The 18,415-nt window shown below is 42.0% G+C and overlaps 2 protein-coding genes across 2 annotated transcripts; one reads left to right on the top strand and one right to left on the bottom strand.

Annotated features, from left to right (window-relative positions):
- Nucleotides 1-1,265: 1,265 nt before the first annotated feature.
- On the top strand, nt 1,266-3,585 carry c5ar1 (complement C5a receptor 1). Its single transcript, XM_074680372.1, has 2 exons — nt 1,266-1,348; nt 1,632-3,585. The coding sequence occupies exon 2, from the start codon at nt 1,644-1,646 to the stop codon at nt 2,685-2,687; it is 1,044 nt and encodes a 347-aa protein (XP_074536473.1). The 5' UTR covers nt 1,266-1,348; nt 1,632-1,643; the 3' UTR covers nt 2,688-3,585.
- Nucleotides 3,586-4,198: 613 nt separating this feature from the next.
- Nucleotides 4,199-18,415, bottom strand: LOC141798430 (dapper homolog 3-like). The gene is made up of 4 exons (XM_074680371.1): nt 17,959-18,415; nt 9,973-10,105; nt 9,531-9,641; nt 4,199-7,048 (listed from the first exon to the last, which is right to left on the bottom strand). The coding sequence occupies exons 1-4, from the start codon at nt 18,187-18,189 to the stop codon at nt 5,538-5,540; spliced, it is 1,986 nt and encodes a 661-aa protein (XP_074536472.1). The 5' UTR covers nt 18,190-18,415; the 3' UTR covers nt 4,199-5,537.

The following is an 18,415-nucleotide window of genomic DNA, read 5'->3' as shown; positions in this document are numbered from 1 at the left end:
TTCCAAAAACATCAGATATTTTACAGGTTCCGACTTTGTTGAGTCAACCAGAAAGAACTGAGGGCTGAGCACAGTTTATAAGATTGCAGTTTTTATTTGGAGCCATAAGGGGAAAATCTGTGTAAATAGGCAGGCACCCAATTTGCTTTTCTTTTTTTAGACGTGTTTTAAGAGCACTGTAACATCAATCCAATAATCACAGTGGTTCATGTAATTATTTTTCAACAAACTAAAGCTATTATTTAACATAACAGTGCTTAAAAGGTCCTAAAACTCAGTGTGTATTTTTAGGAAAAATGTAAACTTGGGGAACTAATAAATAGAGAAGCTGTGTCAGCTTCCTGCTGTAGCCTGCAGAATAATTTTGCAAATGCGGCTTAAAGTTTCTCAGATTTTCAGCCTTGAGTCCTTAAAAAAATAAAAATAAAAAAGCACATCTTTGAAGTCTTTAGATATTTTGTACTATTCATTTAGGACAGGCATTCATACAACTTTAATATTCTTACACTACAAAAACCTGAAATCTAATAAAGTGTTTTTGTCTTATTTTCAGTAAAATAAAATAAATCAAATAAAATAAAATACAATAAAATGTCTTTTTAGACTTTATATGAGCCACATTTTCCTGACCAGTCAAGAAACAAGTTTAATTCCAAGTTATTAAAAGACAAAAAAGGTCTAAGTTGCTTTAACAGGTAATAAATATCTGCCAGTTAAGAAAAAAACTTTTTTTTTTTTTAAGACAATTATTCTTTTTTCAAGGAACTTTAAATCACATTTTTTCTTAACCCAATGGCAGATATTTTTACTTGTTACAAGCAATTGAGACCTAATTTTTGTCTTGTAAAATCTTGTTATAAAATATGGACTTGTTAGTTGAATGTGGCTCATATTAAGCATTATTTACTGTCTTATTACTTGAAATAAGACAAAATCCTTTGCTTTCTTTCTATTTTTTTTCTTTTTAATTGATTTGCGGTGTACCATAAGGGGGGTACCGGTAAGTGCTTCTAAAATGTAATATCTAAAATTGATTTGTTTGTGTTTTGGTGGTAATGATGAATAGATGTATCAAAATAATAAAAGCAAAAACAGACCAGGCCCTGAAACTGTTGCCAGCATTTTAAAAATAACAGAATGGGTGTGTGGGCAGCAGTTCTGAGAAGAAGCTTCTGTTTATAAAAAAAAAAAAAAAAACCAAGTCTGTTTAAGACTACTTCAGGATATTGTGCAACCCTGCAACCAGCTGGCCTGGGCGTAAGGAATAAGAGTATAAAACACCACAGAAAGAAGAACAGTTCCATAACTTCCTTCTAGCAGAGTGAGTGCGATATCCACCACTGAAACTGTAAGTAAACACATGAGCTGAAAAATCAATATTTAATGTATTTTTTGATTACTGGGTTCTTTGCTTGAACATTTTTTTTTTTTTACATTGACTCATGTTATGGTTGTGTTAGACTAATGTAGGAACTGAAATAACTAAGTCAGTCATTACTGTAAAAAAGGATTTCATTATTTTTTTCTTTAGTTTACATGACTTAAAAAAAATGTAGTACATGTTTTAAATTGATTATTGAAGATATTAAACTGAAATGATAGATAATGTTTGGAAATTTTGTCATCCACAGCTTTGACCAGCCATGGATTATTTGACTGATGAATTGTCAAATGACTTTAACAGCACTGACTACAATTTTACATATGAGCTTCCTGAAAGCTTGGCCCCTGAAATTCAGCCCATCCAGATAGCAGCTTTGGTCTTTTATGGCCTTGTGGTGCTGCTGGGTGTTCCTGGAAACGCGTTGGTGATTTGGGTGACAGGATTCTGCATGCCCAGATCTGTCACTTCCCTTTGGTTTCTCAACTTAGCCCTGGCTGATCTCCTGTGCTGCCTCTCTATCCCTCTTCTCATGGTCCCTTTAGCTCATGACGACCACTGGCACTTCGGCCCGTTGGCCTGCACTGTGGTCAAAGGCCTGTTTTACCTGGTGATGTTCTGCAGCATCCTACAGCTGGCTCTGATCAGTGTGGATCGGTGGTTACTAGTCAGTAGACCGGTCTGGTGTCAGAACAAGAGGCGACCAGCGCCGGCTGTTTTTATGTGTGTTGCTATCTGGTGCTTAGCCCTCATTGGAAGCATCCCACAGTTTATCTACACCAGGGAGATCAAAGCTGGAGAAGAAAAGCGAGAGTGTGTGACAGTGCACACCAAACTCAGTGCCTGGTTGGTCACCTCCTACCGCCTCATGGTAGGATTTATCCTCCCTTTCCTGGTTATCGTTTTCTGTCACTGGGTGGTATACAGGAAAGCAGAGAGTGGGTTCTCCAGTAGTCGGACCCGCCCCAAGCGCACACTGAGGGTCATCATGGCAGTGGTGCTGAGCTTCTTCTTGTGCTGGCTTCCTCTACACATCTTGGACTTCCTCCTGTTGATTACCCCTCGAAACTCCAAGCACAGTCCCAACATTTACCATGCACATACTCTGGCTCTGTGCTTGGCCTATTTCAACAGCTGCCTCAACCCACTGCTCTATGTGTGCCTGGGCCGGGGCTTCAAAGACAGCATGAACCGCTCACTGCGCAACATCCTCAACTTCATCACCGAGGACCCAACCGGCAGAGTGAGCATTGCAAGTACTGACACTAAGAGCACAAGCAATGACAAAGAGCTAACTAAAGTGTAAACGTATCCCTGAAATATGTTGAATATTGCTAATTTTCAAAGTGATTCATTCTCCTTTTGGAAAGAACTTTGCCAGTCTTTCAAAACTGAGTGACACCATAAAGACTTTTCAAAATAAACTGACCTATATGTAACAAATGTGTAAATATAAATCTGTAATTTTTTCTAACAGGCATGTTCAGTGTAAATAAAAAAAGCCGATGCTGTTTTTTTGGCCATTTCTTTTACTGACATTTCAAAAGTTTATATAATGAAAAGGCTTTGGAGAACTGGGTCAGATTGCAAATGAGGAACTATTGGTAACTTTGCAAGTTTGCTGTAATTGTTCCTGTCTTACACAACATTTCTTCTGATGCTTAGGGCCTGAGCCCAAAAACTGAAGCGAAGGCCCTCTTTAACCTTAAGGATTATTATCTTTTCTTTTCTTTCCCTGCCATTTTGTCCTTAAATTGCATGCCTTTCCCTTGAAATAAACACAATCACACCTAGCCACAAAATTCAGTCATGGCGAAAAATTTATGATTTCACTATTTGTCCAAAAACATTATGCTTCATAGCGCCCCCCAGTGGCTTAACACTGCAGCCGCTCCAGCTATTTTGAGCTTACATACCTTAAAATTTGGGGGGATCACTACCATGCCTACACCTACAAAAAAGTCTTTTATGAACATAGTGAATTCCGAAAAGGAAGTTGGAAATCTGGACTTAAACATCGGATTTTGACAATTTATTAGGTATGTATGTAAACGATCTGGTTTCTTCATATGTTCTGTGTATTTTTGTTTGTCAGAGGAAGGCAGGGGATTCCAACCCCATCTTTTTTATATAACATATATATTGAAATTAAACTGAAGAAATTCTGTGAATTTTACAGTCATATTTAAATTATAATATAAACACAGAACAATAAGCTCTCATTTCAGTAGTTTACCTTTTTTACTTACTTCACTACTTTTTTTTTTCTTTTACTGTTTCAGTCTTTTAATATCTTATTTCTTTTTCATTTTTCTTTTTTGTTGTTGTTGTTGTTTCATTTACTTATCTTGAGTTTTAACATCTTATTTTACCTTCAGTGTTTTCTCATCAAGGTCTCAAGACAGTTCCTATAGTTCCTTGACCATCGGCTGAGCTTTTAATAATGTTGTGCTTTTCTTATGCACTAGAGGGTGCTGGTTGGTGTGTTGATGTGTGTGCTTATAATTTTCTAAATGTCAAAGACTTTTTGTTACCTTTTTTGTGTATGAAAAGTGATACATAAATAAAGTCTGACTGATTTTTATGTATAGTTGTTTTGTCATTTCAGTGATGTCATGAGTCACATTTTCTTATCTGACAGTTCTAAGCATCATCCACAAGAGGGAGCTATACTCTGCTTTTCTGTTCCTCTGAGTACATCTGTGGAATCTCAAAGCACCGCCGCTTCAGATCACAAGTTTATAACAAAGAAGAAGTTACATTTTTTTGTGCAGAGTAGGTTTGTCAAATGTATACAGAGTAATGAAATTTCAAAACTTATACAGCTGAGCAAAATCATCTTTATTTACAAACTACATTCATTCCAAACAAGGCCTCATCGTGGTATGTACAAACCATACATATTTACAAGAGTGTCAAAGTTGGTGTGATCTAATAATCTGTGCACTTAGACAACACATGCACATTTATAAGTCAACGAACTGCAGCTTGTATCCAGCTCATTCATGAATCATGACTCAGCATCTTTATTTTATGCTCAACGAACAACAACAACAAAAAAAACTCAGCCAGCAGCAATGAAAAGAGGTGACAGAGAGTTTGCCTGTTGTTATTCCTTGAGCAGAGATTCAAATTTAGGTCTTGAATTTTCTGACAGCTGGATGATGAAAACATGAATAATTTCTTTTTAATATGAGTCCACTCTTGCACAACACAGACTTTCTGTGTGATGTCTGCTTGGCTGTTAGGATGGCAAATTCTTTGCCCTCATGCTTTGAGTATTACGATATCCTAAAAATTAAGTAATACCTAATTTCATGGGATGTATTTGAATCAAATTAAATGGCATCAAGTTTCCTGCAAGACGTATATCATTCGAATAGTATTCTTCAAAAGTTGTCGATTAGTTCACTCTATTCATTCCAATAAATAAGAACCTTGAGATACGATTTTGAAATACTGAATTGGGCATTTCAAATGTAAGGGCATTAAGTTCCGGTAACTTAAGAATATGTGCTTTAAAGGGATTGCCCTTTTGTGGGAATTTCCATTCAATCTGTACCAAGTTATGTAGTTCTTTCCAGGAAACTTTCTCTTTAAGTTCTAAAACTTTTGACCCATAAAAAACTGACCTAATTTACGAAGATTTCTCAGAAAAGACTGTGATGTAACCACTTGTCTCTTGCCAGGAGCTTGGCTGTTTTACAAGACTTAAACCTCATTTCTGACAACTTGCATATGGCCAACTACACACTGCATGAATTAATCATCTATAAATCTGTGATTAATTAGCTAATAAGGCCAACAGACATCAAGAAAAACTGGAAGCTAATTCAGTCAATTAGCTTCACTGTGGTCCACGCCGTCACGGTGGAACTCTGCAGTTACAACCATAATCAGTTAGCACGGGATGACGGCCATTAGTCTGGTGTCTGGTGGTTGTCAGCTACAAGATAAATTCAACCAGACACTTCAGACGGATGATCCCCAGCAGATCTTTAATTGTGCCCATTAAAGTTAATGTTTTTCACTTAGAACATAGTGTTTAAGAGGTAGACAGGGTGGAAGGGCTGAATCTGTTAGGTAGCGTTTAGCTCTGACAATGGCTTTACAACAGCAGTAAAAGTTCTGAGTGTCGTCAGGTGTGAGCATTTCCTCACACTGTGGTCATGACTTTAAGAGACCCTGAGCGGAACCTGAGGATCTTTTTTTTAAGAGCGTGGGAGGCTTTGATCTTGACAAAGGCTTTCGGTTGGGCCGGGGTGTTGGCAGTAGCCTGTGGTGAAGGTGAGGAGGAGGAGGAGGTAGAAGCAAGGCGCGGGGGCAGCTGCTGGGGCCACACCAGCCCCCCACTCTCATCTGAGTCACTGGACAGCGAGCTGGAGGCTGGGGAATACACCTCACTCATGCTGGACTCGGACTCTGCTGGGGCAGCGCCACCGTAACCTTCCTCTCCCTGACAAATAGGTGCTCTCTCCTGGAAGTCTGGGTGCCAGCGCTGGGTGTGCTGCGGATGGTGATGGTAGCTCTGGGGTTGGGGATTGGAGCAAGAATGTCCATGTCGGGTTTTTCGAGGAGGCCGTCTTTGTGCCTGGGTCTCCCCTTCATCCTGGCTGAGCTCCAGGTTAGAGCACCAGCGTCGACTCCCATTGTGGCCGTTACTTCCTGCTTGCTGTCCAGGGACTTGGCCTTGGTTCTGAGCACAATCCCCTTTGACTTGGTGCCTCTCCGTGGTGCTGTACCTCCGCTCAGGCAGCACCCGCTGGCCGAGGAGGCTGTTTTCAGACTGGGACCGACTGGTCTTACTGCTGGATTTTTTGGCTCTCTGTCGCTCATTGCTGCTCTTCTTCGAGGATCTGGGTTTGGAGTTAGTGTGGTCAGGGGAGGTGATGGCTCTGTTGGGCTTCAGCTGCTCTGGGTTGTAGTGTCTGGGGGAGCACACGGGGGCATGGCATGGATGTCCAGGGATGTACTGAGCACTAACTAAACTGTGCTTGTGATGAACAGGAGGTTGTGGCTGCAGATAATGCTGAGGGGAAAGAGGTTCACGACAAAGGTCAGGCACACCAACACCACAGTTGGGGTGCATGGGGGGCAGAGGTGAGGGCAGCCTCTCAGCCAGAGAGTGTGGCCTTGGCTGGGGGTAGGGCAAAGCCAGATAACAGTCTTCCTCCAAAGATGGGGCCTCTACCCCACAGGCCTCCCCCTCCAGCAGGTCACAACCCCAGCCCTGGCTTCTTGGGTTTGCTGAAAGGTCAACACTCGGCTGGATGTGGGGGTCAGGGAGGCGTTGCTCAGTGGTCAGAGACAGGGTTCTCCTGTGTAGGGAGCCGTGTCCAGAGGCACTGCTGTAAAGGGGGTCGGGGCTCAGGGTGGTGCGAGGCTGACATGGACGTGGTGCAAGAGTATGACGGTGGATTAGACTCATGATGTATCCCTCCACCCTCAAGGCCTGCTGGTAGTCTTCTTCTGTCAGCTGATCCTCTTCTGGCTGCTGCTGCTGCTGCCAGGGCTGATTGGCACCACTGGGGTCCCACTGCCACGAGTCAACTGCTGAGCTTTCTTCAGCGATGCCCTCTAGAGGAGGGTAAGGGGCTGAAAAGGAGCGGGGTAGGGTGGTGCGTGTGGCTGGTACATCCTGGTCTTCATTCAGCATGAGAGGGTCTCCTAAAAACAGGAAACAATACTGTTGTAGGTCCGAGTGATGTCTGTAACTCCACGAATCAACATTTATTATGCTCTTAAAAGTGAAGACATGCATGAGATGACGCTCACTAAAAATGACTATATAGGGACGGAGATGGCTTGGTGGTATAGGTCGCACCCCATAAGGTTCCCTCAAGCATGAAAAGCCCCCCAAAAAACATAAATAAATAAAATTAAAAAAAATCTTGAGACCCATGAAAGAACTGGTCTTTCTCTCTGAATTATCATTTATGATTCTATGGTCTCACTGCTTACATTTTATTATTTTGAACACATTAACAGAGCATAAAATAAAAAAAGAGGGTCCAGGTGGTATCTAAGTCAAACAGACAGTGCCATATGCAAATCTTTATGAGGCACAAAATGGAATCAAAAGCAAATAAATCCACAACCGTAGATCTGTTTGTGGATGAGATCCAGGATGTTTTTTTGCAGCTGAATGTAAAAATGAGAGATATAAGCCGCGTTTCCACCAAGCAGTCCGGGTCGGTTCGTCTCGGTACAGTGCGCTTTTAGCAGCGTTTCCACAGACTCATCCCGGGACGGATCCCTAAAAACCGAGACGAGCCGTCCCACTTTTTTGGGACCCTTTCGTATGGGTGCCAGACTGAACCGATCCGCTCTCGGGAGGTGGAGCAACACACTGCAGACGGTTGATTGGTCAAAAGAATCATCACTTGCCCCGACAGCGGCTGCATTTCTCCTGGCGGCACACAGACTTCTCTGAAACGAAGCTTGATTGCACTTTGTAACAGAGAGTTACATGAAAATCACAGAGAGGACGAAATGCTGCATGTCTTCCATCCGTGCTCATCGTGTTTACTGTGTCGCGTTTTCTTCTTTGTTGGGTTTAATCGCGGGGTAAGCTGCTACGGCATCGCGCTATTGTTTACCAGCTGTGGCTTCCGGCATGCGGCTTACACGCGGCCCACCACGAGAGGGCACAGTTTGCTGTGGAAACGCAAACGGGATGAGACTTTACTGTCCCAAACCGTCCCAAACCGTACTGAACCGACCCGTACTGCTTGGTGGAAACGCAGCTATATTGTATCCTCTCAAAGTGTGTGTTAATGAAAAGTTTGTGTCAAGAAAACTGACGACCATCGTCTAAGGCCAGGCTCATAGTCAATAAATTTTAAAATCCTTACAAACGTTTTGTTGTGTTGTCACACACATCATGACTTATGACACCTTACCTATTATCATTCTGTTTTTACTGTCAAAGTGGAACTCCTTTAATTACCTCCGCCAAGGTGGTTTTGTTTTTGGGATAGTTTGTCTGTTTGACTGTAAACAACATAACTCAAAAAGTAAGGAACAGATCTTGATGAAATTTTCAGGAAATGTTCAAAATGGGATAAGGAAGAAGTGATTACATTTTGGAAGTGATCTGGATCACCATCTGGATCCAGGACTTTTTTTTAATGATTCTTTATCATTGTGAGAAAGGGCTGTTTCACCATATTTGTATATAACTCCACCATAAATGGTCGGATTGCTTTACGAAACAATACAAGACAAGGTCACCATAATTTCTGACGGATGTAAAAGTACGATCCAGATTCTGGCAATATTCTGGATGCTAAGATCCAGTATATGAAATATGTACTGGGTCATCATCATTTTCAACACTGTCAGGTAAAAAAATATTGTGCAAACCTGCAACTAACACCAAAATGTAGCAGCCAGTCTGCTGAAAGGGAGTATAACATTAAAGTAGGACTTAAGAGTTGGTGACAATCACAATATACTTGGCAGAGGTCTGCGCTGTCTGAGTGCTTTTTTAGTTTGAAATAAAATGTTTAGAATTGGTAAATATTTTAGGACTGGTTATTTTAAGGGCTGAAGTTTGGTTGCCAAAGGGAGCAACACACCACCTAACATGATTCTGCATGGTCTCATAAAATCTCTTCTGAAAGCAGACATTTAAAAAAAAGTCTGACCACATTTTACATCTCCTCTCGTGATAATCAGTCCGACCTGGCTCAGACAGACCTGATGTAACCAACCAGATTAAAACCTTCCATATCAAACATGAATCTGTGGGCCAAAAGATGATTATCTTTATAACGATCACATAACCAGGAAATATGAAAAGATCATTGATTCTTCTTGGAGCCAAAATCAATCTTCTCCTTGAAAGGAGGCCATGACTGTGGTCAGGACTAAATGTCATTGAACTGAGCTTACCCAGGAGACACAAAGGCCATGAAGATGTGTTCTTGGTTTTCTTACAGATGTTCCTATTTCTTGCCAAAACCGTGTTAATTCTGGGTTGTCTGACACCTTTTCTTATCACTTGGTTTTATTGTAGGTAATAAAATACACAGGGAAAAATAAAGAAATTAAAGAAAACTAAATATTTTGTGTGAATGCTGCAATTTCAACGAATGGATGTTTGCATGTGTATTTCAGACTTTCCAGGTCCAGTTTTTCTTCTTACCCACAGACTTCGGCCTGTCGTTGGAGTAAGCCCAGGAGGAGACTGTCTCTGTGGGTTCAGTGGAACAAGATCTTCCTTTAGGCGACTGACCTCCGCTCGACTCATAGAAACCTTGGAAGCACAATTAGAGAGAGACACACACACACAAACACACACACACACAAATAGGATGACTGTCTCATTTCTTATAGTCCACTGATCGTCCCAATTCTCTAAAAATATGCTACGTGATGCGAGGAGTGTCTCATCGCATTTCACTAACAGTCCACAAAACAGAAACAACTGGGGCATGAAAAGGCACAAATAAATAATAAAAAAGTCATCACGAGCATATTTGGACTACAAAGACAGAAAAGATTCACTCATGTGGTGCACAGTTTACTTGGAAGTGAGTGATTAAGTGCAAAAGTAACAAAATAAAATGTTTTAACAGTGAGAGTACCAGAACTGGGCCGACTATCTCCTGTGTCTCCCTGAGCTCCATCATAGGCGCCGTCAGCAGCGTCGATCCTCAGCTCTCCCACCTGCTGTTCCAGCGCCTGCATTAGGCCCCATGGGGAACTCTGAAGGGCACTCTGAAACACAAACACACACACAAACATTCGGTCACCATGCTGTGGCTGGCTGTGTTTGATTGCACTGTTGGAGGGCTTTTTAAGTAGCTGGTAAGAGGCAGCAATCAGTGGTTTCAACAACAAAGCAGAGGGTTCAAGAGTCCTCATAAATCAAACCACTGGTTTTGAAGAAATGCTAATGTTACAGGGGCACTGCTGTGAATCCTCCACTGCTTGTTTTTCAACTTACAGGTCTTGTTTGACACTCATAACCAACACCTGTTGAGATAAACCCTTTATTTACTTTTTACATGTGATTTTACCACAGGCAAAAAAAAAAAAAAAAAAAAATAGGTAAGAATTCTCAGTCTCCAGCTTTTGTCATTAACTCTAACAACCTAAAAAATGTTCCAGTTTTTCTTTAGTTTTCCAATTAGTTTTGCTTGCTTGCATTTGAGAACTTATTGCTACATGCAAGCAACTCTTTATGGAGCACACACTGGATCCAATGCTGGTCATTGTCTCTCTACAAACTGCACCTAGATGCAGATGTCTGCACAGTGCAGCTGAAAATCTGCTTAAACCCTTCATTGCTGAACGTGTCGTATTAGTAACATGAGTTTCAAAGACCTCTATCTCACCAACATGATAAATAGTTTCTTTACAAACCTGCTAGATTTTGAGGATTATCATCCAACTACAGGCAGCTGAAATTGTACTTTTTGTCACTTTTCAAAATAGCTGCTCTCTTGAAATCCTCTACCCACTTATTTTTTTCATGAAAATCATAAATAATTTTAAACAAGTTGTAGTAAGAACAACATCAGAATTGTCACTCATTTTTCTTTCTTTTCTTTCTTTTAAATAAGTGTTCCCTGCATTAATAAAGTGCATATTTTCTCAAAATTTTGCTCAAAAGTTGCTAAAACTGCCCAACTTATCATATTAGATTCCACAAAAAATGACAAAAAAAAAGACAAGATGATGTAGCAATATTTTTTTTCCATGGACATTGTTGCAGAGTGTATTAAAATGTCAGAAAGGCAGGGGGGGTTATGGCAAAAATCAAAATCACCATTAGTTGAACCCTCTACCTTAATTTGAGTTAATGCATGATTGTCCCACTCTCAACTCGGCTAATTCTGTAAATATGTGTATAATTCTGAAAGAAGTAACTGAAATGAACAAGTACACATGAACAATAAAGGTCTATATATTGAATCAAAGTAATGAAACAATGAAAACACACATCAGCTAGAATTAAAAAAATGCTCTAAATTTCAGGTTGTATTATTTTTTTATCAGTCCCCCAGCCCTGCATCTTAGTTATCCCAGACTTTAAAGGGTTAATGTGTCAACTAACAACACCATCCCCATTCTTGCTATTTGATTTTTCTGGTGGTACTGAAACACCAGGATGGACTGGAGAAAGGGGGACTTGGCTGAAAGTCCTCACTAACCAGAGGCTACAAAAGGAGCTTCAAAAACTCGGCCACTGTTCACGACCATTGTAAAGCACGATGATACTTTTTATTGAAACAACAAGAAGAAGAATTGCCTTTGTTTTCAAGAACTAGCATTTAAAGTTGGAGAAAAGGAGATTTTTCAATCTTTTGTCAAAGCAATGAAATGCTAAAAATGACTCATCACTACTAAAACAAAGTCAAAACTGAATAAGTCAAAACCCTCCTATTACTAAAAGACAAATAAGGCACAGCAGGTCAGAGTCCTGCATCACTGGAGTGCATCATTGTACAGCTTCCATATCTGTCACTGTGCTCTCTTGTGTAAGACGTCAGTTGGAACATGAATAATTCAGGGGTCTGTGAAGGGTAGGGGGCCAGTGTCTCATGTGGGTGGAAGACACACGCACGTACACACTATTCAGTTAACATCATTTAAAATGAGGACTCTTGGCTAATAAATACACTTTTAAAAATCTACAAACTTCTATAAAAAGAGAAACAACACAGTTTTTACTCTGAGAGTCTAAACACTCAACACTGGTTTTTCAAAACGACGCACAAGCAGACTGGTAAGATACTGGAATTGGACACGCTCGTTCAGCCAGCAGGAGAAATTGTTCCAGTCTCCTGTTGACATCATCTGACACATGTTTTATCATCTGCAGACAATCACACACAGCACGTACACTTTGGAGTCACATACTCTCCCACAGACAGTTATTTATATGCACAAAAGCAATTCATTTTCTTAGAGGTGTGATTCCACTGACACTGAAGGCTCATTTGGAGACTTCATTACCAGAAGATTGAGCATATCCTCAAAACAGAGGAGGGGGGAGGGTTACTTTTTGTATTCCAAAACCCTCCTGATGAAGCACGTGTCAGCCAGTCTTCTCCTCGTCCTCAGCACTGTCTCTACACATTTATCTTTGCAAATAAACCCCTGCATTAAATAAACATAGTCAGGGAGGTTTTTCCCCCTTCTGAACACATCTGGTGCAGAAAGTTGTGCCAGATTCCCTTTCCCTAATTACACTCTCACAGACCTGCTAGCACGGCTGAACACTCCTGCTCTTTAAAGGTCACACAGTCAATTTTCCAGAACAAGGAACATTTCACAGCTCAAACCTGAAAGAACAGCATGTTTGTGTCTCAGTGCATGCTTTTTCTCCTAAAACCTGGAATGTGTCATGAAAGAAGAAAAAAAAATCCTGGAAAACAGGAAACCAAGTCTGGCCTACCTCCAAGGGTGTCTTTTGGTTAGTGCACCAGTGATTTGTTGAGCTCCTTTGTCCTGCAGACTCAAGGCAGCCATGATGCACATGCTGCTGAGAGGCAATTGACCCAAGCTAACCTACGGCTTCCCACACAACCTCTTCACCCCAAACACTGTCACTTCTTTTGTCTTGACAGGGGAACTTGTCTTAACATAAACAAAGCATTACCATCACTTCATCAATATGGTTTTGTGTGGTAAAAACCAAGAGTGGGAGCTTTGTTTTAACTCCTCGTGTTGGGCTGGAGAAGCTTGGAGGAGGGGAGACTATAGGAAATCAATTAATCAATGATACAGATGCACACAATTGATTGCCTGCAGCCTCTCTTTGCGTGCACATCGACACAGTGTGTGAGCCACAGTGCTGACCATTAAATTATAATGCTGCAGAAAACAAACAAACCTTTGTGGTCCTACAAACAAACCAAACACAATACAACATTTAGCAGTCGGGAGCAGCTCCTCATTGTAACAGGGACCATTTTGCAGACTGGTCTTTGATTGCACTCTATTATTAATGGTCCCACACTGATTCAGTGACACTCTGCACACTGTATCATTACTGTTTTATTGCATCCTCTGCTTCAAGCCAGTGGGGGATGGGGGGAAACAGAGAAGACACAGTACAGCCAGGCTCACCTAGCCATTAGGCTGCACACCAGGAACACCTGCTTCAGCAATGGAAACGACCCTGCAGCAGGTGAACCCAGGACAGAAATGTGACTGATTACTGGCTGATTTCACACGTGAGGGCTTCCCCAGTCTGATCCAAAATAAATAAAACTAATGCAAACATGCTTTCAGAGACTGTCTGACCAGTTTGCACTCAAACACAGGCTCCTGATGCTGACTTAAGCTTAAATCACATTTTCTATAAACCCTTCTCTGGGTCTTAAAAGAATAGCATCGGAAAGAAAAAAAAACTCTATGGAACAAGGCACACAAGGCATGCAGCCGCACTGCTGGACCCTGTATAATTAGAGTAATGTTGTCACTGGCTCCACACAGACAGGGCTGTGGGAGGCCAGACGCACACGTATACACACACTTGACTAAACCACTGATCCTTTCTTTTTCCATTCATACACACACAGACTTTAAATGATTTCTTATAGAGGGGTAAATTAAATTTTAATGACCATTTCCAATCTGACAGAAGTCAAATTTGTACACAGGTGCACAGTGTTTGCATAAGCATAATGAATAGCAGTCATTAGCATGCTCAGACTGTGGGATACGTGCACAGAAGCTTGCAGGCAGGGCACCATGGTGTGTTGGCTGTGAATGGAGCTCTTAAGAGGGACGTGCACCAGACTGTGCTCATTTGACTGACTGTTGTGGAATCAACCCAGAAACCATCGAGCGGTACATTTGTGAACCCAGTGTTTTCAAACGTCCTCTGAAAAAAAAAAAAAAAAAAAAAACCCTGGCATGGCTGTTTGTGTCCCTATGCTTTTGTTTATTTTCAGAATCTATTTCCCTAATGACTGCGCCTCTTAATAAGCCAATTCACACAAGGCTGTGTGGATCTGTGTGCTGGAGGAGACTATTCAGTGATCCACTCCAGTGATCGGTGACCGCAGAGAAGGCTAACTGCTCCACAGTCACACTAATGATGTCAGCCGTCTTCAAACAAGGACACACACAACCTGATCGATGACGAGACAGCGGTTCAGCAAAAGGCAAGAAACAAAACAATTCCTACTGCAGACCCATGGGAGAAATTCTTTATTAGGATGGTACCCATTGTTGTCAGGCACTGACCTTTTTCTACACTGTAAAAGATTTCACTGTAAAATAACAGTAAAACACTGGCAGCAGAAAAGGCCTGTGATTTCCAGTTATTTTACAGTGCATGTACAGTTCATTTTTACAGGATAATACTGTAAATTGGATCACAGTTTATGAATGTAGCATAACAGTAAAATACTGTAAAACCTGCTGCCACTATTTTACCATTATTTCACAGCAAAGTAATTTTGTCTGGATGGCTTTATGTAACCATGAGTGAGATATGGGCAGATTGTACATTGAGATGTTGTGTGGAGGGCACAGGCTGTCTGTGCTCCAATGAAACTACTGCCCCTGTAGTGTTTTCTTCAAAAATAACTAAAAAAGAGAAAAAAAAATTCAGTTGATATTTTTCTCCATTTTAAAACTGGCAAAAATCACCAGGTAGATGGTCTGTGCCATGTGAAGTACAGGCAGTCATTCTGTGCCACTGAGCAGACACACCAGTCAATGCAATTGAGCACAGACAGCCGGTCCTTGTCATGTGGAGCACAGACAGCCTGTCTGTGCCATGTGGAGCACAGACAGTTGGCCTCTGCCATTAAGCACAGACAGCCAGTCTACACTATGTTGAACTCAGACAGCAAATCCATGCCATGTGGTGCATAGACAGGCTGCTTGTGCCATGTGGAGCACAGACAGCCTGTGCCACCCTCAGTGTAACATCCTGCTTTCCTACTGTGCAGACGCTTTTCTGCTTGCTCTCTTCCCTGCACAGACTTTTTTGCTTATATTTGCTTATTTTCCAGTTTTTCCATCAAATAATCAAAAGCGGTGGCTTTTGGAGACCTGCAAGACTTAGGACTATCATTTGTTTTTCAAGATTAAAGGGAGATTTTTAAACATTTTTCGACTTTCCTGATACTGCGCGAGGGCGGCCTGCCAACCGCACAAGCCCACTGCATCAGGATGCCTCCCTTTTCCTTGGATGAACATGACTATCACAGGCTTCTCCAGAAGATAGCAGTCCTGGAAACAAAATGTTTCCAAAATGCCACATAACTAGAATGACTTTGCTTTAAAATAACGGTAAAATTCTGGCAGCAGGGCTGTCAGTATTTGACAGTGTTTAAAGGAAAATTTTGATGTACTACATCATTTTGCAAAGGGCAACTCCTTGTTCTTATTTTGGACAATCTGACTTCTACAGATAGACTTCTATTGTAGGTCTTCTTCAGTGGGTCTGCTCTTTCTTAAAGATCCTTTCTGTCATTCTATTAAAAACCCTTCTCTCATTGAGCCGTCATGATTCTTTATACAATCAGTGTAAGATTCTGATCTTAAACACACTTCTGGTCTCTTTAATTTCCTGCATCAGTTTAAATGTTTTCTGTTGAACCAGCTGTGGTAAACCAACAGCACTTGTGGGATAATAAAACTGATTGATCTGCATCCAAAAATATTGAAATGAAATAAAACTCCATGACAGCTCTCTATTCTAAACTTGAGCACTTTCATACTTGTATGTATGTCACACACTCATACACAATTCATACATGAACTTCCGCTCTATCCAAACACACACAGTAGGTAGCTGAGAGGGGTCAGAGCTGCATGCTTTCCCAGCTGCTGTCTGGCGTCCCACAGCTGTCAACACCTTCAATAGCGCGCACATACACACACTGGAGGTTATCTGGAGGAAAGAAAAAAAAAAAGACAGGGGGGCCTCTGATCCTGTCTGGGGCCACATTCATGTTCAAGAAAGCTACGCGCAAACACGCACGCGCACACCAGCAGTCCCCTGGGTCAGATGTTTCTGTGTCACATCCGTGAACCACACATTTTGGCGACTTTAACCTACATGGAGGAGATGAGATCGGGGATTTGGCTGGGGCGCAGATGGCGACCAGATATCATGAAGAGTCAATTTGAGACTTCAATTAGAGTCCTGTTGGACCAAAAAAAAAAAAAAAAACACATTCTCCGAGGAATTTCCTCGTGTAATTACTCACACGCTTGGATAAGCATAACAGTTAATAAACATCGATCCACGGACACGTTGTGCGCGGAATGAAAAAGTGGGGAAAATATGCAGCCCTGAGGGGAAACGCGTGTCACTCCTGCACCAGCTTTGAAAATGGCTGTTTCCTGTCAGTGCGTGGATGAGGAGACACTGAAACGCGCTGACAGGCCTCTCCAACATCAAGGGATATGAATTTTACTTGACTGCTTAGTGCGCACATTGGAGACACTTAATCACATGGATTCCACGTTAAGGCCACATTACATTAGTTTTGTCATGTGCGTAATCTTTGTTCTCTATCAGAGTCAAGACCATTCAGTGCCCGCAAAATCAAAGCAATGCCCGAATTATGCCACACCGAACTGACACAAGTGTGGAGGGCCACCTCGCATGGGCCTCGGTCAGCATTAGTATTCCGCTCCATATGCGCCTATTGTTAGGCCCCAGGCTGAGGAGAGGGAGGGAGGGAGGAGAAAAGGAGGCGGCTGATTTAATTTCTTTTTCACCCTCTATAATAACGGCTTCCTATTGTAGCAATGTTTAGACAGCCTGCGAGCTGCCCAAGGACAACAGGAGGGCTGCAACAAAAACTCAAAGTTAAACATTTAAACTCAAGAAGCAGAAATAAAACATGAAACTCAGACCAGAGGCAATTAAATCCGAAGCAGGGGTGATGCGTAAAACTTTATCAGGGAGATGCTGTTGTCTTCCTGACGTCAATTAAACTTCTCTTCGTTTTCATGAAGCCACTTTTTAAATCCTTACATCAGTGCGTCTCAGGAACATTCACAACTCACTTTGCTTGAGCTTAACACAAGAGAAACGGCCCTATAAATAACACTGAGGATAACCATAACATAAAAAACGTTAATTTGTGATACCCAGAGAATGATGTGAGTTAATAATTCATCCTTTTATGATCTCCAAAAAACACAAATAAGAGCTTGTTAGGTAGTAAAAGCCACAAAAGTCCATGATGAGGGAACAATGGGCCATTAAATACTCGGTCTGTGCCACAAACGGCGGGTGCTCCACCCCCTGATTTCGTTACCCAAATGCATAAATCTCAGCCCAAAGCAGAGAAACGCATTACATCCTTTCAAACAGAGAGCCCATTAATCAAGTTGAGTAACTTTTTCCGCAGATAGGGGTCATCCCCACACAAAAGACGCAGCCCGGAGCAAGAGTCCATCCAGCGGTCATAGGAATCACACTGAGGCTCTGCTGTAAAGACCACTAGAGATCCAAAAACTGTGCACGACCATGGCACGCAGAGCAAAAGGGGGTTCAAACACAGGGGTGTGGTAGTATGGTGTGAGTCAACATGGTCGAGCTGCTGAAATCCAAACATGCTGTAAAAGACACTCAAAGTTCTTACCAGCTGACGCCTAAGTGTCAAGTTTTCCTGCCCCCAGCTGCTGAAACACGCCAGCTCTCCTCTGGAGCTGTCTTGGGGCAGGGGGTCTCCAAGAGCCAGCGCCCCCAGCACCAGGCACTCCTGTCTCTGCTTGCGGAGCTCCAGCTCACACAGCCCGGCCAGACTCGCCTCCAGGCGCTCCTTGGTCCGACTGCGCTCCACCGTCACCGGGAACGAGAACGCGCGGTGCATGTCGCTTAAAATCCAACGCTTTTATGCAGACTAAGAGAAATTACTCCCCTGGTTTAGTCCTTCGTGTTCTCCAATTGGCCCAGATTCACGGGGACAGTCGCAGGCTACACAGAGCCATGCTGCATCCCATTCCTTGTGATAGTATGGTTGCCTTGGAGGAACATGCTTCCCCAGGTCGTCTGTGCGCTATACATTTTCCATTTCGCAGCTGTCAAACGCAGGCACG

This window comes from Halichoeres trimaculatus, unplaced genomic scaffold (assembly GCF_033239565.1).
Source record: "Halichoeres trimaculatus isolate MK-OKI-2021-1 unplaced genomic scaffold, fHalTri1.1 fHalTri1_scaffold_9, whole genome shotgun sequence".
Lineage (NCBI taxonomy): Eukaryota > Metazoa > Chordata > Actinopteri > Labriformes > Labridae > Halichoeres > Halichoeres trimaculatus.
Note: the sequence above shows the minus strand (reverse complement) of the source record. Positions and strands in the feature narration are given on the sequence as shown.